The sequence below is a fragment of the Gordionus sp. m RMFG-2023 genome, chromosome 3 (genome assembly GCF_954871325.1).
Source record: "Gordionus sp. m RMFG-2023 chromosome 3, tfGorSpeb1-WG-v2, whole genome shotgun sequence".
Classification (NCBI taxonomy): domain Eukaryota; kingdom Metazoa; phylum Nematomorpha; class Gordioida; order Chordodea; family Parachordodidae; genus Gordionus; species Gordionus sp. m RMFG-2023.
This window is the reverse complement of record NC_088777.1, coordinates 53,790,388-53,811,370: the sequence shown is the minus strand read 5'-3', so window position 1 is coordinate 53,811,370 and position 20,983 is coordinate 53,790,388. Positions and strand designations below refer to the sequence as shown.

At 30.1% G+C, this 20,983-nt stretch overlaps 1 protein-coding gene across 3 annotated transcripts; it reads left to right on the top strand.

Moving 5' to 3' along the window:
• Positions 1–268: 268 nt before the first annotated feature.
• On the top strand, positions 269–20,320 carry LOC135927533 (myosin light chain kinase, smooth muscle-like). 3 transcript variants are annotated; one of them, XM_065463572.1, is made up of 12 exons: positions 269–442; positions 8,112–8,192; positions 8,351–8,432; positions 14,456–14,588; positions 15,524–15,608; positions 15,668–15,871; positions 16,152–16,293; positions 16,529–16,728; positions 17,339–17,491; positions 19,009–19,054; positions 19,917–19,985; positions 20,130–20,320. In XM_065463572.1, the coding sequence occupies exons 4-12, from the start codon at positions 14,549–14,551 to the stop codon at positions 20,181–20,183; spliced, it is 993 nt and encodes a 330-aa protein (XP_065319644.1). In that variant the 5' UTR covers positions 269–442; positions 8,112–8,192; positions 8,351–8,432; positions 14,456–14,548; the 3' UTR covers positions 20,184–20,320. The 3 variants fall into 3 exon arrangements, with proteins under 3 accessions (XP_065319644.1, XP_065319643.1, XP_065319642.1); XM_065463571.1 differs by having other exon boundaries at positions 8,351–8,440; XM_065463570.1 differs by lacking the exons at positions 8,112–8,192; positions 8,351–8,432.
• The last annotated feature ends 663 nt before the right edge of the window (positions 20,321–20,983 follow it).

Below are 20,983 nucleotides of genomic sequence, written 5' to 3'. Positions count from 1 at the left end.
TTTAACGTATTAAATATTGTGAACAGAGGAATTGAGGATTGATTAATCCTTACAATCCTTAAATCTATAACTTTATTTATAAAAAAAATTAGTATGTTCAATAAGTTCAAGTTCAACTAAATTATTTATTGATTTGTTTTTGTTTCCGATATTATTATTTTATTTATTTATTGATTGGTTTATTTTTGGTTAAAAAATAATTAAATAAAAAAATTAAATATTAAAATTAAAATAATAAAATATTTTTAATTAATAAAAAGAACATTTTTTTGTCAAAATTTAAAATTTTTTGACATTAGTAGCTCTTCTCTTCGTCTTTGGCACAAACAAACAAAACTTTATTGCGAAAATATTATATTTAATCATTTAATTCGATATTATAAATTCCTTTTAGGAATCCCGTTATTTCTTATCGCATCGGAAGCAGGAATCGTTCATCCAGGTTAGATCATATAAATTAATTGTCACATAGTCGGTCTAGAATTTGGAGAGCTCCACTCCACTCGACTTTTTCAAAATGTTTTGAGTTATACGTGCTAATTTTTGCCCAAAGTTATAGCTCCTTCAAAATCCTATATTTGATTTTAAAACTTTAAACGTCGATTGCGCAAGCGCAACACTCCAAATTTCTAGGCCGACGACATAACTGGACCATTTAAAGGTGATTTCGATTTTTTTTTATAAAAACAATGGACCAATCAGATAAGCCCATTGTTTGTTATGATTATGAATAGAAAATTATTTTCATTGGTTGTTTACAAATACGAATAATTTATGGTATTGGAATCATATTATTGGTCAATATCCCCAAACGATAATTAAACCGAACGGGGATTGGGCGGACTTTAGCCAAATTATAAAATATAGCCTCTTTTATCTTATCTTATCTTGCACGTTGCTCACAGACCTGCTCAAAAATGAGCGAAGAATTATATGAAGGTCCATCCTCCATATAATTATCGACAAACCTTGTAAAACAGATGTAAAGTTTAAGAGGTGTTGAATTATGCGCCACCCATATTCACGTGTTTTTAGTAAATGAGTATATTAGCTAAAATAGAAAAGTAGTTCCAAATAAACTTCAGTTCTTTAAATAAATATAGGATTTAGACTGTACTATCTGACTCTAAAGACCCCATGATTATTTTTGATATTTAAGGTGTGCTTATAAATCCTCGAATAAAAGTAATCAGTAAATACTTATAGACTTAAATAGATGAGGCTTAAATAGATGAGGGTAAGAAATATTCCAACGAGGAATATTGAATAGATATTCTAGATGATTTTTTTTTCCAGAACTGGCTCGGATATTATTGGATTAATTCCCCAAAAATAAGAAGTCACGTGGGATGTATGTAGGAAATTAGGCAGGACGCAAAGTTCTAGAAATTATTATAAAAATCTATTTAAAAAAAAATAAATAAATAATACTGATTAATAAAAAGAGGAAATCGGCTATTCTTCAGGAACTTAATTCTCCTTGGATCCCCTCCCCTAAGCCACTAACCGATCTTGGTTCGAGCGATATATACATTAAAATACTAATATTTACACTATACTTGTGCAAAATCCTCTAAAGAAATACTTTTCAAAAGTATCTTGATATCGACACCGATATACAAGAGATAACGATATACTCTTAAAGATGGAAATATGATATATCCTTAGGATAAAACTCCAGCAATCGGGCACATATTTTATTTTGTGGCTGACATGGTTTATTAAAAGAAGAGAAATTCTCTTAAATTGATTTTGCCTCAACTATCTAAATCGATTTTTTTTTAGGTTTAGCTTTCTAATTTATGATTATCTTTGAGTCAGTCCATTGCATTTGAATAAAAACGCATCTAATATTTAATATTTATATAATATAAGATTAAAGGGTCAAGTCTAAATAAAATTATATTTGCACTGATATGATTTAACCTTTAAAGTTTCTAATATTCTAAAAAAAATCGGTTATCTTTGGAAAGATATAATGGTATAATGGTATTAGCCATACTATTAGAATTGCTAGTTTTATACCGGGAAATTTTTTCCTTTAGAGAATATAGGCTTTTATCAATTGGCCAAAGAAAATTTTAAATATTTTGATATTTTGCGTTGATGTTAATATATATATAAATAAATGATTACCATATTTTGACATCCGTTTATTGTATTAAAATTTTTTATGTCTTTTGTCTTTTATTGATATTAAAAATAAATACCACGTTTATATAAGATTATTTATAACTAGAAAGAAAGAAAGAAAGAAAGAAAGAAAGAAAGAAAGAAAGAAAGAAAGAAAGAAAGAAAGAAAGAAAGAAAGAAAGAAAGAAAAGAAAGAAAGAAAGAAAGAAAGAAAGAAAGAAAGAAAGAAAGAAAGATTAAATATAAAAAATTTGAATTATAATGAAAAATTTTTTAAACGTATATTAAAAAAAACCGCAAAATAAAATTACACCAAGAAAAAAAAGAAATAAATTATATTCTGGATTTTTCCATAACCGGTGCTAAGATTTCTGGATAACAATACAATCTAATTCTGATCTCTGAATATTTTATTTTCTCCTTAATATCTTAATAAACGGTCGTTATCCACATTTCCTGGGAACGAGATAGGGGGGGGGCAACGGATTCAGAGGTGAAGAAGAAGAAGAAGAGATTTTTGGTCTTATTGAAGCTATTGATGCTTCTATAAGGATTTATATTATATCATAATTGAATGGCGAGGATGCCCATCATACTGCGATGATTGGTGGAACCTTTAGAATAATATGAAGCGTCCATTGTGCACCCCATCTAACTTTGGCCAGCGCTAAAACGGCTTAGCCAAGTTAGTCTCTATCATTAAGTCGAGGCTAAACCTAGACATCTAAGTCAACTTTTTAGGGTATAGTCTTGACCACGCCATATTGGAGTTGTTCAAAGTTAGGTGATTTAACATCACTAGATGGCTTTAAAATAGCGGAAATTTTTTTTTAACCCTTTTTTCATGCAGACACAAAATATATGGGACAATGATGTATAAGTTTTTATAATCAAATTAAGTATCTAATTTTAACGGCGATTTAAAAATTTTTTATAAAAACAAATATCAATGATTCTGTATGGGATGGAAAGGCAATATTCCTCCAAGAATGCTCATTTTTTTTTCATATATATAACTTGTCAAACCGACCAAAAATTTTTTTAAAAAAAACTTGTATATTAGAATCATCGGGGAAGGAGGGCTCGGGGTTAATTGGTTCAAAGGGGATGAGGAGGGGTTCTAAAGAGTTCTGTTAAAAAATATTGAGAGCCTTAACTTTTTTTCAAAGCCAGATTTCAAAATTATATGCATATTTAGTTCTACTTACATTTTTTTTTGCCAAATATATTAGTGTGATTATACATATTTTGGAATGTAACTTCAAATGTATCTGGTCACTTTTAGAAAAATACACTCATAGTTGGCAGATTAACGAAATCACTTGGGCTATTATGGCTAAAATATTGGGTTAGCCATTTTTAAAAATGGACGCGTTTTAATTACACTACTTCTTAACACCTAATATTATTCATTTTTAATAAATGCCTTATATACTCATCGATTTATAATAACAATTAATATATTAAAAGAAATACAAAATACTTTCCCCAGCCTAGTTTAATTTAAATTATTGACTTTTAATACGAAAATTTGACTAATTATAGTTATGTTAAATCACCCAACGATGACCAAACTCCAATATGGTGTGGTCAAGATTATCCCCTTAAAAAAAATTGAAGGTTTAACCCGCAACTTAATGATAAGACTATTTTTTTAGACCTAATAACTTGGCTAAAGCAGTTTGAGAGCTGGCCAAAAGGTTAGATGTCTGCACAATATCAGTTGGAATCCATTGTTCACGATTCTAAGGAAGCTTCAAAGCTCTCTTGCTTCCCATGAATCAGTTATTTGTTTGAGAGCTGGCCAAAAGGTTAGATGTCTGCACAATATCAGTTGGAATCCATTGTTCACGATTCTAAGGAAGCTTCAAAGCTCTCTTGCTTCCCATGAATCAGTTATTTTCCATCTCAAATTTTAATTATTTTTATTTATTACTTATAAAATTTTGTTTTATTTTGTTTTATTTGCTTCTCTCTTTTTTTTTTAATTTTTCAAAATAAAAATTTATTATTGAATTTTAAAAAATTTCAAACTATTTAACCTTGATCCTGAAAAATTTTTAAAAAAATATATAATTTTTATTGCAAAAAATTTAGAAAAAATGACAAGAAAAATATTATAGTTTTTTTTAAATTTTATTTTATAACTTTTTTCATCCTTATCTTTTATCTTTATAAAATTTTGAAACATTGTTTTATTCAATTTTTTTTTCCTAAATGGAATGATATAGAAGAGAGAAGAGAGGGAATTAAAAATGAGATAAAAAAAATTTAGGAAGATAAAATTTATTGGAAATATATTTGTTCTAATGATCCAAAATATTATTATCAATATTTTATAAATCATTCTCCATCAGTGACATTATAGAATATTGTTTTTTTGGATCGTAAAAAGCTTAATACGTATTTTAAAAAAAAAACATGTTTTTTTTGTTTGTTTTTTTTTTCTAAGTTAATTTCCAAAAATTCAAAATCTTTCTTTAATCTCTTCTAATAAAAGTCTAACTAAAATGGGATCATTTTTTGCTATATTTTTTTTAAGCTTACTAATTCGCACTAACTCCCACATCAGTGTAAATCGAATTTTCATTTCAGTTAGACGCCTGTCAGTCCAACTTTAGCAATACGCCCAAAACCAGGCATTCCCTCCATAACCGAGAAATTTATTATACTCGTACAAAAAAAAAATAACGTTCATTATACTCCTGCCTGGATAAGGTTAAGGCAATGTGACATGTAATAATACCTAGACTGTGACGACGCATTCATTAAAAGTTCACATCTCGCGAGAAACAGCTGGGGACGCCATTTTGGTTACTTATAAAATTATTAAAAAAATTTAAAACGAGAAGCCAATTTAATTATGGCTGACGCCATCTTTATTAAAGAATTGCCCTGATCATCGAGATAACAAGGAAGCGAGTTATCGATTTAATAGTATCGTTTTTTAACCCGAGAATAATTACTGTATGGGTTACCAAAATGGCGGCTCCAGCTGATTTAGCATTAGACGACGTTTTCAAATGCATTATTAATCACTCACTTATAGAATGCTAAGAAGGCTTGTCGTTTCAATTTTAAAAATATCTAACGTCCATTAAAAATATTTTCTAGCTTTCGAGTAATTCACGTGTTTCGGCCTATTTTTTTTCAAATTAATTTATAATCATTATAAATAAAATTTCGTAACCCAAATAAATTTAGGAATATAGAAAGAGAGAAAGAAAGAAAGAAAGAAAGAAAGAAAGAAAGATTAGATTATCATGTTTTGACTTACTCACCTCACATTCACAGTGAATGCGATTACGCTAAATAATTTTATACATCACCCCCCCCCTACTAACTCTTCCAATTTTTATTTTCCTAGTGGCCAAATAAACGCGGTGGAAATGTTAATTTAGGGGGGTGCTAAGAATCGACAGTTTCTATATTTCCCCACTAAGTAATTGATAAATAATTATAACCCACCCCTCCTCCAATTTTTGCCCGATTTGACCAGCACTTTGAATTTTAAACAATTTTTGCTTTTGAACTTTAAAAACTATTTCTTAATTTATATATTAATTTTTTTTTATGAGGATAGATGCTCGCTCTACACCTGATTCATACATTTCCGGTTAAATTGGAAATTGAAAAATTATTTTTTAAAAATCGCCGCCCTCGAAATGATTTTAATTCGAGGAGATCTAAGAATCAATTACGGATTTCACATCCCATTTTACAAACAATATACATTGCCACGGGCCGGGCCGGATTTTAATTTTTTATAATCCGGGGTGGGACGGCCCTGAAAATATAAAAACCGGGCCGGTGTCGGGCCGGTTCGTGCAAATGGCACCTCTTGTATTGTATTGTAAAATAATTAAAAATATATCAATCATACCGGTTAAATCGCATCCTAAAAAAAAAAAATAGGAGAACTTTTAGAAGTTTTAATTATACATTCCTTACTAAATATTGAAAAATTTATTATCAGGAATTAAGAAAAATATTTCGCAATTCGTTAAGCTAGTGTTGTTAAACGGCCCGGTTTGAGCCGATTTTTTAAAACGGCTGACTCGATATCTTAGCCGGAAAAAATATTGCCTAAGCCTCCGAGATTTCGATAATATATGGCTAGACTTTTGTTCCTTCTATAAGCTAAATCTTCAGTCTGGATTGAAATAGTGAGTTAGCCGTTTTTAAAAATCGGCTCAAAACGAGCCGTTTAACAACACTATTCGTTACGAATATATATAATAGTTGTGTCTAATTCTTATCGGGATGATATACTACACACATTATTAATGTTGTTCGCCTGACATCGGAGTTCATCCTCTTTGCTATTCCACTTTAACGTCTCTAATCTCTTACGATTCTTTGGGAAATTTAAAGCACCGATCTTCATTATGCTTAATTTTTATTTATTTATTTTTACGAATTTAATGACTTCTCATTACTATGCATTTTGAATCATTATTATTTAAAAATAATAGGAATATCTTTCTTTCTTTCTTTCTTTCTTTCTTTCTTTCTTTCTTTCTTTCTTTCTTTCTTTCTTTCTTTCTTTCTTTCTTTCTTTCTTTCTTTCTTTCTTTCTTTCTTTCTTTCTTTCTTTCTTTCTTTCTTTCTTTCTTTCTTTCTTTCTATTAGGACTAGTCGGTTGGGAAAGCTACAAAACTCGGCACCGGATTCGAGTTCGAATCCGTCAAACCGACATTCTCTCTGTCTCGTTCGAATTCGAATTTTGATTCTAAAAAAAAATTATTTTAAACCTAATTCCGAAACTCGACTTAAATTTTAAATTATTATTTTTTTGGTGGTTTTCCAAATCTTCATGAAAAAACAAAACGCGATTCCCAGATTTGATCGCTTGGACACTAAAGAGAATAGGTCTGCTAACAGGGCTTTAACGATCTAAAAAACCTATCTATATATATAAATCTTCATCTCTTAACCAAGGTTGGCCAGTTTTCCCTCCGATTTATTCATTAGGAAATTTTGTAGCAAAGGTTTTTTTTTACAATTGAATGCCCTTCCTGACATCAACTCCCTTGGTTTTTACACCCCGTCGAAGAGAACGGTGATCCTATTCTAGACCCAGACCACAGGGAACCTATTAGACCTTCATTAGCCGCCAAAAGACGTTGCCACTCTCCGCGCCACGATGAAGTTGAAGGTCGGATTTTGGCAATATTTTTTTTGTTTAATATGTAACGCGAGAAGATTTAAAAGAAATGCAAGTTTAATTTATCCACTAGGAGAGGAAAAAAAAACTAAAATTTGTCGCACGCGAATGACTCATTAGCACTGCCGATTACTGATGCTGATCTGATAGTAAAAGAAGCGTGTTGACTCTTAAACTTATCGAAAAAAATTCGTGATAGATGGATAAGTGACAATTTTAAAAAAAATAATATAGAAAATGAAAGCCTTTTCTTAAAAAAAATTAGGATAATTAATTAGAGAATATTGGTCAAGTACACAAAAAAACCTAGGTATCCGAACCGTTTTGTTTAGTTTGCGGTTCCGTTTCACCAAAACCGCTAAAATTTATAACGGTTACGGTTTCCGTTTCCGGTTGCTAAAATTAAATGGTTGGTTTATTTCGACGAGAATTCGTTTTAAAATTTGACATAAGCGGGCGATCGCTTTAAATTACCAGTAACCGATATTTGTTTTTAAAACATTAACCGTATCCAAGATTAACCGGGTGGGGGGGGGTCACTATTAGGGTGGGGCTTTCCGCTATAAATTTTATTGGGTGTCCTTAGGTCCGCTTACTGTATATCTCTGCCTATTTAAACTCCTTTTTTTTCTAAAAATTTTGAATCATTAAGTCGTTATTTTTAAAAAGTAATTTAAACTTTTAACTAATAATTCTTCTTTATAGGTATATATATATATATTGTATAAATTCTTTTTGGGGGTATGTATGGGGGGGGGGAGGGTGTAGAGAGTAAATTTTATATTAGCAAAATGATATTTACGTAATACAGGCAAATTCTCGCTGAAGGGAACTAGCTCCTTCCCAGCCGCTAATTACGTGTCTGCAGCAAGTTAAACAATTGTACAAGAAAGTTTGTTTCATTTGAAATGAAAATATATTAGTAAATATTTTGAAATTATTCGTTTGACGCAAATTAATCAAACTTAAAATTAAACGCAGTTAAATATTTTATTTGTCTCGTATTTATGTGACACTTTTACATCCCTTTTTTTTAATATATATATATAGGCAGAAATATGATTATCAGAAATCGTCATCTCATGATTCAAAAATGACAAACAATTTAAAAACTTTATGCGCATGCGCCTTTGTAAAAGAGTGACTTTTCTTATTTTTATCAAAATTATTATAGTACCGAAATCTAACGTTATGGTCCAATAAAATCTTTGAAATTTGTCCGTTTTATGTTGTCGTAAAATTAAATTATATGATAAATTAGTTGTGTTTTTTGGGGGGGGGAGGGGAGATATAAATTTCGACGTTAGAATACGTTATTTGATTCTTACATATAAGAATTCGATTTTCTGGAAGCCTTATACCTATGTGACTTTTATGCCACTGGATTAATCTCCAATTTGTTATGTAAAAAAAACATTAAAATACCGTTTTAAATTTAATTGACCTCAAAAAATGCTTAGAAGTTATAGAAGGTTTCGATTTTAGTATAAGTTTCGGATAAGCCGCTAATTATAACCGGTTTTGAAAGGCTTAATTCGTGCGGACTATTTGGTTTAAGGGCTCAGTTTCGGATACCAAATATTATAACGGTTTTTTTAACATTTTACTTTGTACCAACTTACACAAACAATTTTGCCCGCTATGAATTGATTTTTTGAAAAAAAAAAATACATATAATATATTTAAATGGATAAATTTTGCGTTAAACTCAGCTATGACTAAAAATTCTTTCTTTCTTTCTTTCTTTCTTTCTTTCTTTCTTACTTACTTACTTTCTTTCTTTTCTTTCATACTTATTTTCTCTTTATTTTATAACGTTTATTACCTACTGGCGGAAATATTGTTTTTTTTTGCGTCAACTTAATAGTAATTAATAAAGTGATTAGTTTTTATATTCTTCTGTTTTTGCATTTATATAACAGATTTTAAATAAGCTTTTTTTTGTGGATGGCTATATACATTTGAAAATAGAAAAATTATATTATTTTTTTTTTCGTCTTGATTTAGGGACATATGATTTTAGATTTGGCGATCGATGCCAATTCTCTTTTAAATATTTTTATTTTATTTTTTTAAATGACACATAAATTTAAAATATATTTTTTTTCCGCGGATTTATAAGATAATTGATACAATTTTTTTTTTTTTTTTGAAAATCTTCCATGTGTTTTATTTGAGTATAATGATATTGTTATTCTTCTGAATATTCTAAAAAACTCTTTTTTTGTAAATCAGGTTGAGAGTACAGATTTCTAATGAGGCTCAGAATCCATCTCGAGACCCGAACCCCTTCTCGGAAACGTTAACTTAGGATTAGGAAGCAGGGGGGGGGGGGGGGGGTTTAAAAAAGTTAGAAAAATATGGTTATATAAATCGATGACATAAGTTTCAACCCGACTCCCTCAGACATCGGCTGAGATACGGGCTTCTGAAGGTTCTGAAGCTCTAGAAAAATGAGGCATATTCGGGACAATGCGCTCCCTCGAAATAATTGAGCTACAAGCGTCGTTCAAATTTATTTATATAACCTAATGGTAGAGCTAAATATTGTTTAAAAAAAATGGGAATGTCAAAAAACCCAGAAATAATGGCGACATCGAATCGACCATTTTTTTTTCTCTCTTAAATTTTTTTTTATATATATATATAAGATGATATAGGACTAATTAATAAATTGGCAAAATTTCAACTTGGTCCGAACCCCGAAGATGCATTCATAATGATGCATTTGAAAGAGTCGTTGAGCGCAAAATCAGCTGGAGCCGACATTTTGGTAACCCATATGGTAGGCAATTTCTTTTAATAAAGTTTGCGTCAGGCGTAGGAATAAATTGGTTTCTCGTTTAAAAATTTTTAAGAACGATACGGGTAATCAAAATGGTGTCCCCAGCTGTTTTCTTTGATGTACACTTTTAATAATCAGTGCATCGTCGGTCTAGTTATTATTGTATGTCATTGGTCCAGGGTCACGAGGTATACCGTATAATAAATATTTGTTAATTGTTAAGGTGGGGTGGAGGATGGGGGGGGGGGTTATCGTTTCCTATAATTCTCGCCATTTTGGAATAAACATACGGTGAAGGCTTCAGAAATGGACTTCATTGGATTGATTAACCAGTCAATCAATTATAACGATAAAATTCGTTTTAAAAAAAAATAATAAAGAAATTATGTATGTTGTAAATTTTTTATTTTTTTCCACAAGATAATTTCAAATATTAAACGACGAACGCGAAATCATTATAAGCGAAATTGCTAAATCTGTAGATGATGAGGGGTGTTCCAATTAGGGAAGATAGGGGTGGATAAAGTGGTTCAGCCAGTAGCGCATGCCTAATTCCTGTTATACTGTGCTTGTTAATAAAAGAATTAATTCCAGATATTGACGATTTCATAAAAATCTTTGTGAGGAGAAAACAGGAAAGAATTTTTCTAAGTCGCAATCCTTTGGCAAGTATAGCAAAAGACTCCAAAGAAAATTCTATAATTCCGATTAAAAATAAGTTGAATACGATTCCTGGTAAAACCCCGTTTTTATACCAATTTAGGTTTTTTTTTAAAAAAAAAAAGAGAGAAGAGAGAAATCAAATTGAAGAGAATACTCATTTCATGAGATCCTAGTGGAATTATATTCCAAGATATAAAAGTTTATTATAATATTAATTTGGCTAAAATCTAAATCGGGATGTTTCAACACTAATAGTATACTCAATATATGAATTAAACATCTGCAAAATTGGGCCAGACCCGTACCCGGCCTAAACCCGGCCCGGTTCGAAAAATCCGGCCCGATGCAGCTCACTAATATGAATAAGATTCATAATCTGAGCCATTCACGGAACTTGATTTTGGAATCAAAAGCGGAAATCGCTCATGGCAAACGTTACCAAAAGGTTATCGGAAAGAGAACTATATTATACCTCCAAGCGTTCATATGAGGAATCATATATCAAACACCTTGGATTCATTGAATTTTTACAAATGCCAATCATCACTGGTATTAATTACTTGTAATGTAAAATGGTGATGAATATTTTAAAAAATAAATATCTTGTTCAAAAGAGACCAAACTCTCCTGCTTTTTGTTCCACTTCCTGGAAAATGAAATTATAAAGTTTAAATTATCAATTATTGATTTTACTCAATATATCGTAAATTTGAATTTTGATCATCAATAAATTATAATTCAAAAATGAAAAGAAAAAAAGAAAGAAAGAAAGAACTTAATGTTTTATCCTGAAAGAATATTGTTCTCAAGCCTAAAGATTTTGCTAAAATGCTCAAAAGATTTGGAAAATCTATTAGCGGTCTCAAGGGAATCTCGTCTCGAGGCAGAGGTAATATTTTTCTGGCTAAAGTATTGACTTAGCCGTCTTCAAAGAATCGGCTCGAATAGAGCCGTTTAGCAACACCACTTAATAATATAAAATGGCATGATTTCCTCAACTTGATCTCCCAACTTGAAAATTTGCTTACTTTATTCATGATCCCATAATCTAATTACATAAAAAAAAAAATTAATAAAATGCCAATTTGATTTTATCACCATTTCCGGTTTTCATTTAATATTTTTTTTGAACACAATATTTTGACGTTATAATAACTTTGAAGGTCTATGGGCTATATAAAGAAATTTGAATGATGCTCGTAGCTCAAATTATAATATCCAAATATATTTAAAATTAAATGAAGCCACATTTGGTCCAATCGACCTTTAGAAACCCATATCTCAGCCGTTGGGGTTAAAGGGCTAAAATATTTAATATAACTCTTATATAAATTTGAGAAAAATCTGAAAGAGGAGAGGGGGGGCGGGATTGAAAATTCAACATATATTTTATGAAATAGGTTAATAAAAATTTGGTATTCGTTTAATAAATTGGTTAACCGAGACGTTCAATTCTTATCCCTATACTCGTTATTTGTTATGTATATAACTATTTTTTTTGGAAGGAAGGAAGGAAGGAAGGAATGAAGGAATGAATGAATAAATATTAATAATTACGAATTAGAGAGTGATCTTATATTTTCTTTGAAAAACTTTAGTTACGCCACTTGGCTAATTTTAAATGAAATATAATAATCTGTTACATTATAAATAATGTCTAAATATTATTTTACAGTTAAATTTCGGATTATCGATATTTTTTATACAATTTTTTAAAAACAAAGCCTTTTTATTTGCTATTTTAAATATAAAATCGACCAATAAGATGATCATGCAACCGATAATATTCCCGCTCTTATTTTTTTTTTTTTGAAAAGTAGCTTTAAATTTTTGCGCGCTACATTTCTGGATAGTGGCAGTGACAGTAGCCATAGCGTTTAGCTACACCGAGATCAGGTGAGGAGTTTAGTCTTTCAGACTAGAGCCCTGGGTCGAATCAACTCGACGATCGAAACCGAGATTTCCCCCCCCCCCCCCAAAAAAAAATCCATCGATCTTTAATTTAGAAATTTGTTAGACTCCAACCAATTCTAGAGGAAGGTCTTTAGACTCAGATCTATCCGTACAGGACTAGCTGCTATATACTATTATAATTTAAAATGATTCGGCAATTAAATTTATCTGGTTAAAAGTTTTCTTACACGTAAAAAATACACAGCATTCATCTTTAAAGATAAAAGAATATTAAATTAAAAAAAATTTTCCTCATTCCATTCCCTCCTTTTTCCTCGCTTCCTTTTAAAATCAATTTTTTTTTTTTTCAATTTTAACTTATTTGTCACATCTGGATTAAATTGTATTTTTTTTTCTTTGAAATAATTGATTTTATAATCCTTTTATATACATTTTTTTTTAAAGTTTAAACTAATATAAAATTAGAAAATAATAATACAATATTTATTATTTATATATTATGATTAAAACCAGGTATTTGGCAACTCTAGTTGGTTTAATAATGACTTGATCAAAATTTTAAAATATTAAACCCGGCTTTTGTAGTGTAGCTTATCGTTCAAATAGTATAGTTTTTAAATAAACCACGACCTTCTGCCGGGTTATAAAAAAATATCTTCCTTATGGCAATTATCTTTATAGTAATTTTCTTTTTTCTTTTCTTTTTTCTTTTCTTTTTTCTTTTCTTTTCTTTTCTTAGAAAGAGTAAATTGTAATCAGTCATATTTCCACATCGTATTTATAGTTACCGATCGCGCGCGCGACTTGAGGTCGCCAAAAGCTAGTTGTCGCGATTTTTTAAAAAAAACTCAAATCATTTGCCATTTGTCGCGTAAATCATATCATCGTAGAGTTTATTGCTATGTGTCTTGAGTTATATTGCTATATTACAATATGTGCAACTCGTGTCACGTGTTCAAGTGGACGATTTTTGGCGGGGTCTAAGAAATTTAGGATTAGCATTTAATATTCTAGAATTCTCTGGGAGTTTTTTTTTTGTAGACTTGATGGGAGATGTGTTTATGGTTATAATATTATCTAACAGCCAATGAGGAATCAAAATTCCTTTTTTTTTTACCACACCAACACTGTGTTGATTTACCAATCGTTACCAATACCCTAGGCATATTCGGAAGTGAGGCCCTCGATTTCATTTAAATCATAAGGGGGGCCTCAATGAAGGATTTTACCTTCGCCAGCCGTTTCCAATCTTTTTAAGCATTCACTCATCTCTAGGGTGACATGCATTTTTGATGTTTTTCTTCATAAATTATTATGTAAATTAAATTTTTAATATATCATTCATTCATTATTTGTTTTTTTTTTTAAATATATTTTTTTAATTAAATAGTGTTATAAAATGAATTGTTTATCATTACTTTAATATAAATAATTTTTTTATTTACAATTTAAACAAATAAAATAGAATTTTATTTGAACATCTCTAAGTTTTATTTTGGGTATTCAACCAATCCCGAAGTAATATTTTCAAAAGGTTCTTATTCATTCGCTCCTATACCGGTTTGCGAGTTAAAGAAACCGAACCCGAGAAAAGAACTACGAGAAAAAAAATGGTAATCGGGGAAAGATATTCCCATTACACTTTTTAGAAATCCACTGGTTTTAAATAAACATCGTTTAGATCAGACTTGCGACATAAAACCATATTAATATTTAGTCCTATGTTTTATATATATATATATATATAATAAAAAAACAATTATTTTTTTCTTCGTAATCAAAAATTTTTCAAGGCTTAAAAAACTAACCAATCAAATTAAAGCAAACAACGAAATTCTTCTAACCCATCCTTTGCAAAGAAAAATTACAGCTGATTTTTTTTATCGATGAGTAAAGTTTTACTCAGTGAAATAGAAAAGGAATATGGTAAAAAAAAAATTATTATTTATTCAATAAATTTGCCATCCTTATAAATATTTGTTTTTAATATTCTTTCACCTATATAATTTTATATTCGTTTAGGGTTAGGGTTTTAGGGTTAGTGTTAGGTTTAGGGTTAGAGTTAGGGTAGGGTTTTAGGGTTAGTGTTAGGACTAGGGTTCTAGGGTTAGAGTTAGGGTAGGGTTTTAGGGTTAGTGTTAGGACTAGGGTTTTAGGGTTAGAGTTAGGGTAGGGTTTTAGGGTTAGTGTTAGGTCTAGGGTTCTGGGGTTAGGATTAGGGTAGGGTTTTAGGATTAGGGTTCTAGGGTTAGAGTTAGGGTAGGGTTTTAGGGTTAGTGTTAGGACTAGGGTTTTAGGGTTAGAGTTAGGGTAGGGTTTTAGGGTTAGTGTTAGGTCTAGGGTTCTGGGGTTAGGATTAGGGTAGGGTTTTAGGATTAGGGTTCTAGGGTTAGAGTTAGGGTAGGGTTTTAGGGTTAGTTTTAGGACTCGGGTTAGAGGGTAGGGTTTTAGGGTTAGGGTTATACGTGAGTCGTATTAATTTTAAGTCTCGCTAAAAATATTTTAGTCACTTTATAGATGTGTCCGTTTACTTTACTATGGTGAATTTTTTTTTTTAAATGGGTGCGGTTTTGATGATTCCTATAAGATTAGAAAGGAATAAAAATAAAGCAGTGCTAAGTGGATTGTTTTGGATTGTATTTAAGTGGTTTCTAATCATTTTCAGGATCAATCTGTAATGAGCGTATTAGAAGTAAAAATAAAGAAGAAGAAGCTATTGTGGCGGCTTATAGCTTGGCAACCAAAAATAGTAATTAAAGAGAATAATTAAGGCGTAATAATATATTCTATTTAATATTGTTCGCTTTAAGATATATGAAGTGATAAATTTTATAGTTTTTTTAAATTTATTTTTAAAACAGAGGTGCCTTTTCAAAAACGTAACATAGTCATTAAAACAAACGAAAAACCCACGCAGACTTACGATATTATGGAGGAGATCGGAAAGTAAAAAAAAAACGTTAAATTTACATTTATCATTATTATTACCTCTGTCTTTTCCCAAGGGGCAAATTTGGGACAGTTTATAAATGCAAAGAGAAAAAGACGAATCAGTGGTTAGCTTGCAAGCAAATAGATATTCTGAGTCCTCAAATCAGGAAGGAAACCGAGAACGAAATCGATATAATGAAATCCTTACAACATCGCCGACTCCTTCAACTCTACGATGCCTACGACTACGGAAAAACTATGGTTCTCATACTCGAGCTGTTAGTTTTATTTATATATATTTTATAAACCGGGTGTAGAACGAATATCTATATTCCATATGTCATGTATATTATATATTCAAATTTTACTACTAAAATAAAAAGAAAGGAAGAAAGAAAGAAAGAAAGAAAGAAAGAAAGAAAGAAAGAAAGAAAGAAAGAAAGAAAGAAAGAAAGAAAGAAAGAAAGAAAGAAAGAAAGAAAGAAAGAAAGAAAGAAAGAAAGAAAGAAAGAAAGAAAGTAAATTTTTATCAAACTATTCATTAATTCTTGTTTTTAGAATAACCGGGGGTGAGTTGTTCGAAAGGGTCATAGATGACGAATTTGACTTAACCGAAAGATCTTGTGTTCTGTTCATGCGACAAATTTGCGAGGGTGTTGAATTCATGCATTCGTTAAATATTTTACATCTCGATTTAAAAGTAATTTCCTCGAACAGCTGCTCATTATATTATATATACTTTTTCTAACAAAAAACATACGTTGTTTTGTTTTTCGAGAGAGAAAAAAGTGAAAGGCTGGCACGAAATATATAAAAAATGTCAGATATATTTAATCAATTGGATGATATGACACCTGTCAATATCTAAAAATTCGTAGATATAGTATATATATATAGATAATTTAATTTTAAATATTAAACACACATGTTCGAAGCCCGAAAATATACTATGCATAACGCAAACGGGTAATCAAATCAAAATAATAGATTTTGGTTTGGCGAGACGGATAGAAGGTAGCAAAGATATCAAAGTCATGTTCGGCACTCCCGAATTCGTAGCTCCCGAAGTTATAAATTATGACAAAATCGGGAAAGGCACAGACCTCTGGAGTATAGGAATTATCACATATGTCCTGTAAGTCATCAAATTTTGTTTATTTTGAATCGATTCGATATCTTTTTATATCATACATACACTTAGCACTATTTAGTTAGCAATACACTATTATTAAGGGGACTAGAGATACTCTTAGTTCTTCTAAGAGTTGATGAGACAGCTGTCTTAGTAAATTTAACCTAGTAGGATTTTCCACCCTAAGCTTTATCATTCCAATATGTTAGGCAAAAAAAAATATTAGAAAGCCTGGGAGATTCTGCTCATAGATGGGCAGAAAGATTTGGACATCTATTGACATCGAGGCTTCCGGTATATTTTTTGGCTAAAATAATGGGTTAGCCATTTTTAAAAATCTAACCGTTTAGCAACTAGTTGGGCAAGGTTCTTTTATATGTTCTTTTTAATTCTAACTCTTTTTTTTTAAAGCATCATTAAATTAGGGTGTATAATACCTTTAGATTAGTGTTACTTAGAAACTTGGATTTGATCTTTAAACAAATATTATTGAGATTTCTCCTAAATGATGGAAAAAAGGTTTGGCGAGATTGTTGGGTAACCTCTAATCGAGGTTTTATGTCAAAATAATGATTGACTTTTCCAGATTTTATTTCATTTTTTTAAAAAAAAGTTTGTCCGGATTGTCACCGTTTATGGGACAAAACGAAGCCGAAACCTTGTCCAATGTCACAAAATTGGAGTGGGATTTCGAAGACGAAAGCTTCGACGAAATATCGGAAAACGCCAAAAATTTTATCTCAAAATTACTCCTCAAGGACCAGAAGTATAATTTTATTTAACTACTTTATTAAAATTAATCCTGTATAATTTAAAGGGCTACTTACGTCCAAACCACTGACGTGTAATCTTTTACTTAGACTTTTTCGATGGGATTATGGCCAAACTCATGGAAAATTTTTAATCACATGACCTGTCAGATTTGAATAAATTTTCTATTAAAAACCATTTTTAATATAACTTAACTCTAACCCATATCTCTCAAACTTAATTAACCCTAACCAATATCTTTCTAACCTTTAATCCGACTTTTAATTGTTTTAACCTTGACTATATTTCTTCCAATTAATAAAATATTTCCTTGAGTTACAGATTCCTTATGTTGGGTGGGTTAGGGTCATTCAATGGGTATTAATACAAATCAGAGCTGGTGGCTGCCATTTTTATTTCCCGTTTAAGCAATTTAAATTAAAGTTTTATTCTAAACTTTTTAAAAAGAAGATTCAAAGTTTCTTTTGATTTTATAAAAATTCTTGTTAGAGAAAAATCAAAATGGTATTTCCCAGCTGATTTGAATTTAGTCACGTTACAAAATTCATTTTAATATATGAACGGTCAGTCGAGGTAAGGATTAAATGCCATTGGTCCAACCCAGCGTCTACATGACAGGATTTTCACTGGATGCAAACACCCTTCAGAAACCTTTGCCTACCCCACTAAAAACTTTGCGGCGCCTTCGGCGGTGTCTCTTTATCATTATTTTCACCTTTTTATATTTATACTCTTCTCAGAGAATTTATAAAGGACAACTTAAATTAATCTATCTCTACTACCAACTATCGATATTTTGTGAATATAAAGAATTTATTTTTTAGATAATAAATCCAAATAAAACTTACATTATTTAACAATGAATTAATTATTATGGCATTATGAGCTTGCTAAAATATCTAAACCTTTTAAATTACGTTTAAAAGGATAGTTTATATGGAAAACAATGTGTACGATTGTTTGCGATATATAGATTTGGTCGATGAATTGTATTATATAATAAAACTATAATAAAAGTATTAATTTTTACAGCAATAAATTTCGTCCTATTTAATCTCAAAATTTAATAGATAACCCTAACCCCAAAAAATTTATCCTACCCCCCATTAAAGCAGCGTACCCCCTACCCCCTCAAAAAATGGGATGCAAACTGCTTCTACCCCTTTCGCTCATGTAGACGCTGGTCCAACCTTATTTTTTTTTGCTAGATTTGTTTACCAATAAAATATTTAGATGTAAAAATAAGTATTGATTTTTTTTATATCTTTTCTTCCTTCCTTCCTTCCTTCCTTCCTTCCTTCCTTCCTTCCTTCCTTCCTTCCTTCCTTCCTTCCTTCCTTCCTTCCTTCCTTCCTTCCTTCCTTCCTTCCTTCCTTCCTTCCTTCCTTCCTTCCTTCCTTCCTTCCTTCCTTCCTTCCTTCCTTCCTTCCTTCCTTCCTTCCTTCCTTCCTTCTGTCTTTCCGTCTTTCATATATAATATTTTGCTCACTTATTTTTTTTATTATTATAAAGAAAACGTATGACAGCTTCGGAATGCTTAAAACACCCCTGGTTGACGGTTAGTTCATTTTAAAAAATTAATATTGCCTTTTAAATGAAAAATGTAATACAAACCAAATTCGTATACATTGTAATTGTCACACTTCCGGTCTGGGTCTTAAAGATCAATTTTTTGAAACTGAACATTAACAAATTAAAAAACCGAACCAGACCCAAATATTTTAAGCCTAGGTAACGGATGGAAAATTAATTTGCGGAAGAACGCATTTTACTTAGCCTATATAATGAGCAAGCTAAGACCTGTGGGTTGACACGATTTTATTTTTATTTGGCATGATTATTGTCATGTGTCAATCCACATTTTTGCCCGAAATTTAATTTAGAACCAGATTTTGATATTCAACGTTCTCCTCGATCACGTGGGACTATCGGGATCAGGGTTATCCGGTTTTTTACTGTCGGGGTATTTTGATCTCTCTTCCTATCCATATCCCCTCCTCATAAATGGAAATTTATTTAAAATTTTATTTCTTTATTCAAAGTTCTTATAATTGTGAGCGTAAATGTTAGCGCCTGTAAGATGGAAGGAAGATAAAATGGTTTTAACGTAGCATTGTCTTACACAGTGTAGTACTACTACACCTGGAAACCCTAATTGAGATTATTTCTACAGGAATTTGGGTCTTTTCTTAGAGTAAGATGGAAGGGAGATAAAATGGTTTTAACGTAGAATTGTCTTACACAGTGTAGTACCACTACACCTGGAAACCCTAATTGAGATTATTTCTACAGGAATTTGGTTCTTTTCTTAGAGTATTTAATCGGATTAGCATTTTTTTATTAAATTTAAGTTTGAATTTGAAATTTAAATCATTTTTGGTTCTAATTGTTACAATGCGATAAAAATAATAAAAATAAAGATGACGCAAGCCGAAAAGTTATTATCCAAAGGAAATCTCAAAAAATTCGTGGTTCGAAGAAAATGGAATGTAAATAAATATTCATTCATTTAATCACATGTTATCAAGTCATGAATGAATGTATGCATAAATGAATGAATGATTGATTGAGTGTGTAAATGAATGAATGAAATTTGAATGGTATAATCTTAATATTTTTTTTAAATTTATTAGAAAGCTAAAAATGCATTCTTAGCCCTCAAACGTATGGGAGCTCATATAAAATAATAGCGCCATTTCTTTCCTAATCAAATAAAATGCCAAAAAAAAACAAGCTCACATGATATAGTTTATTTTATTAATTATATATCTTTTAAAACTTTATTTATATATTTTTAAAGAAAAATAATGTGATATTTTAAAAATCAAGAAAGTTTATTTATTATAAAATATTTATATATAGTAATATAAGTAAAATATCATTATTTATTGTAAATCATTTTTTTTTTAAATTTTAAAAATATATTTATTATTTACCATTTAATATTTTTATTAATGTTTGTCACACAAACTGATCTTCAAAATATTTATTTTGTCCAATTTACGGCCATTTTTGATGGATCTATTTTGGCGGTTTTTGACCTATTAAATTTATGGAAAATCTAACGAATAATTTTTTTTATATATATAATATACTATATAATATATATAATTCTCACAAATTGTACATAATTTTGATTTTTTTCGATTCTACAGATATAATTAAAATACCACACACTATATTTATTGGATTTTTTATTTATTTTTTTTCCGTTTCAAAATATGTCATTTTGATATCAAACTTTTGTTGTTGTCAATCATAATCCAGATAGAAAATAATAATAAAATTATCCTACGAATCACATCTGGTAGACTATCTCAAAATGTACCTTTCAGGTGACATAATTCTGAATTTTGACTTTAAACTATGTCTTTATTCATTTAAAGTTATTGGTTAGTAATAATTATCTGCCTATAGATTTGTAAAAAAAAACATTTCAAGCTTGACATTATTAGAGTAAAGATGAGGTAGAGGAACAGCTGTGATT

What these genes read in the sequence shown, in the direction of transcription:
- LOC135927533 (XM_065463570.1), top strand. Translation starts at nt 14,549, where the DNA reads ATGAGTAAAGTTTTACTCAGTGAAATAGAAAAGGAATATG. An exon ending in ATTATGGAGGAGATCGGAAA is followed by an intron (nt 15,609 to 15,667) that starts GTAAAAAAAAAA and finishes TCTTTTCCCAAG; the next exon opens with GGGCAAATTTGGGACAGTTT. An exon ending in GGAATTATCACATATGTCCT is followed by an intron (nt 16,729 to 17,338) that starts GTAAGTCATCAA and finishes TTTAAAAAAAAG; the next exon opens with TTTGTCCGGATTGTCACCGT.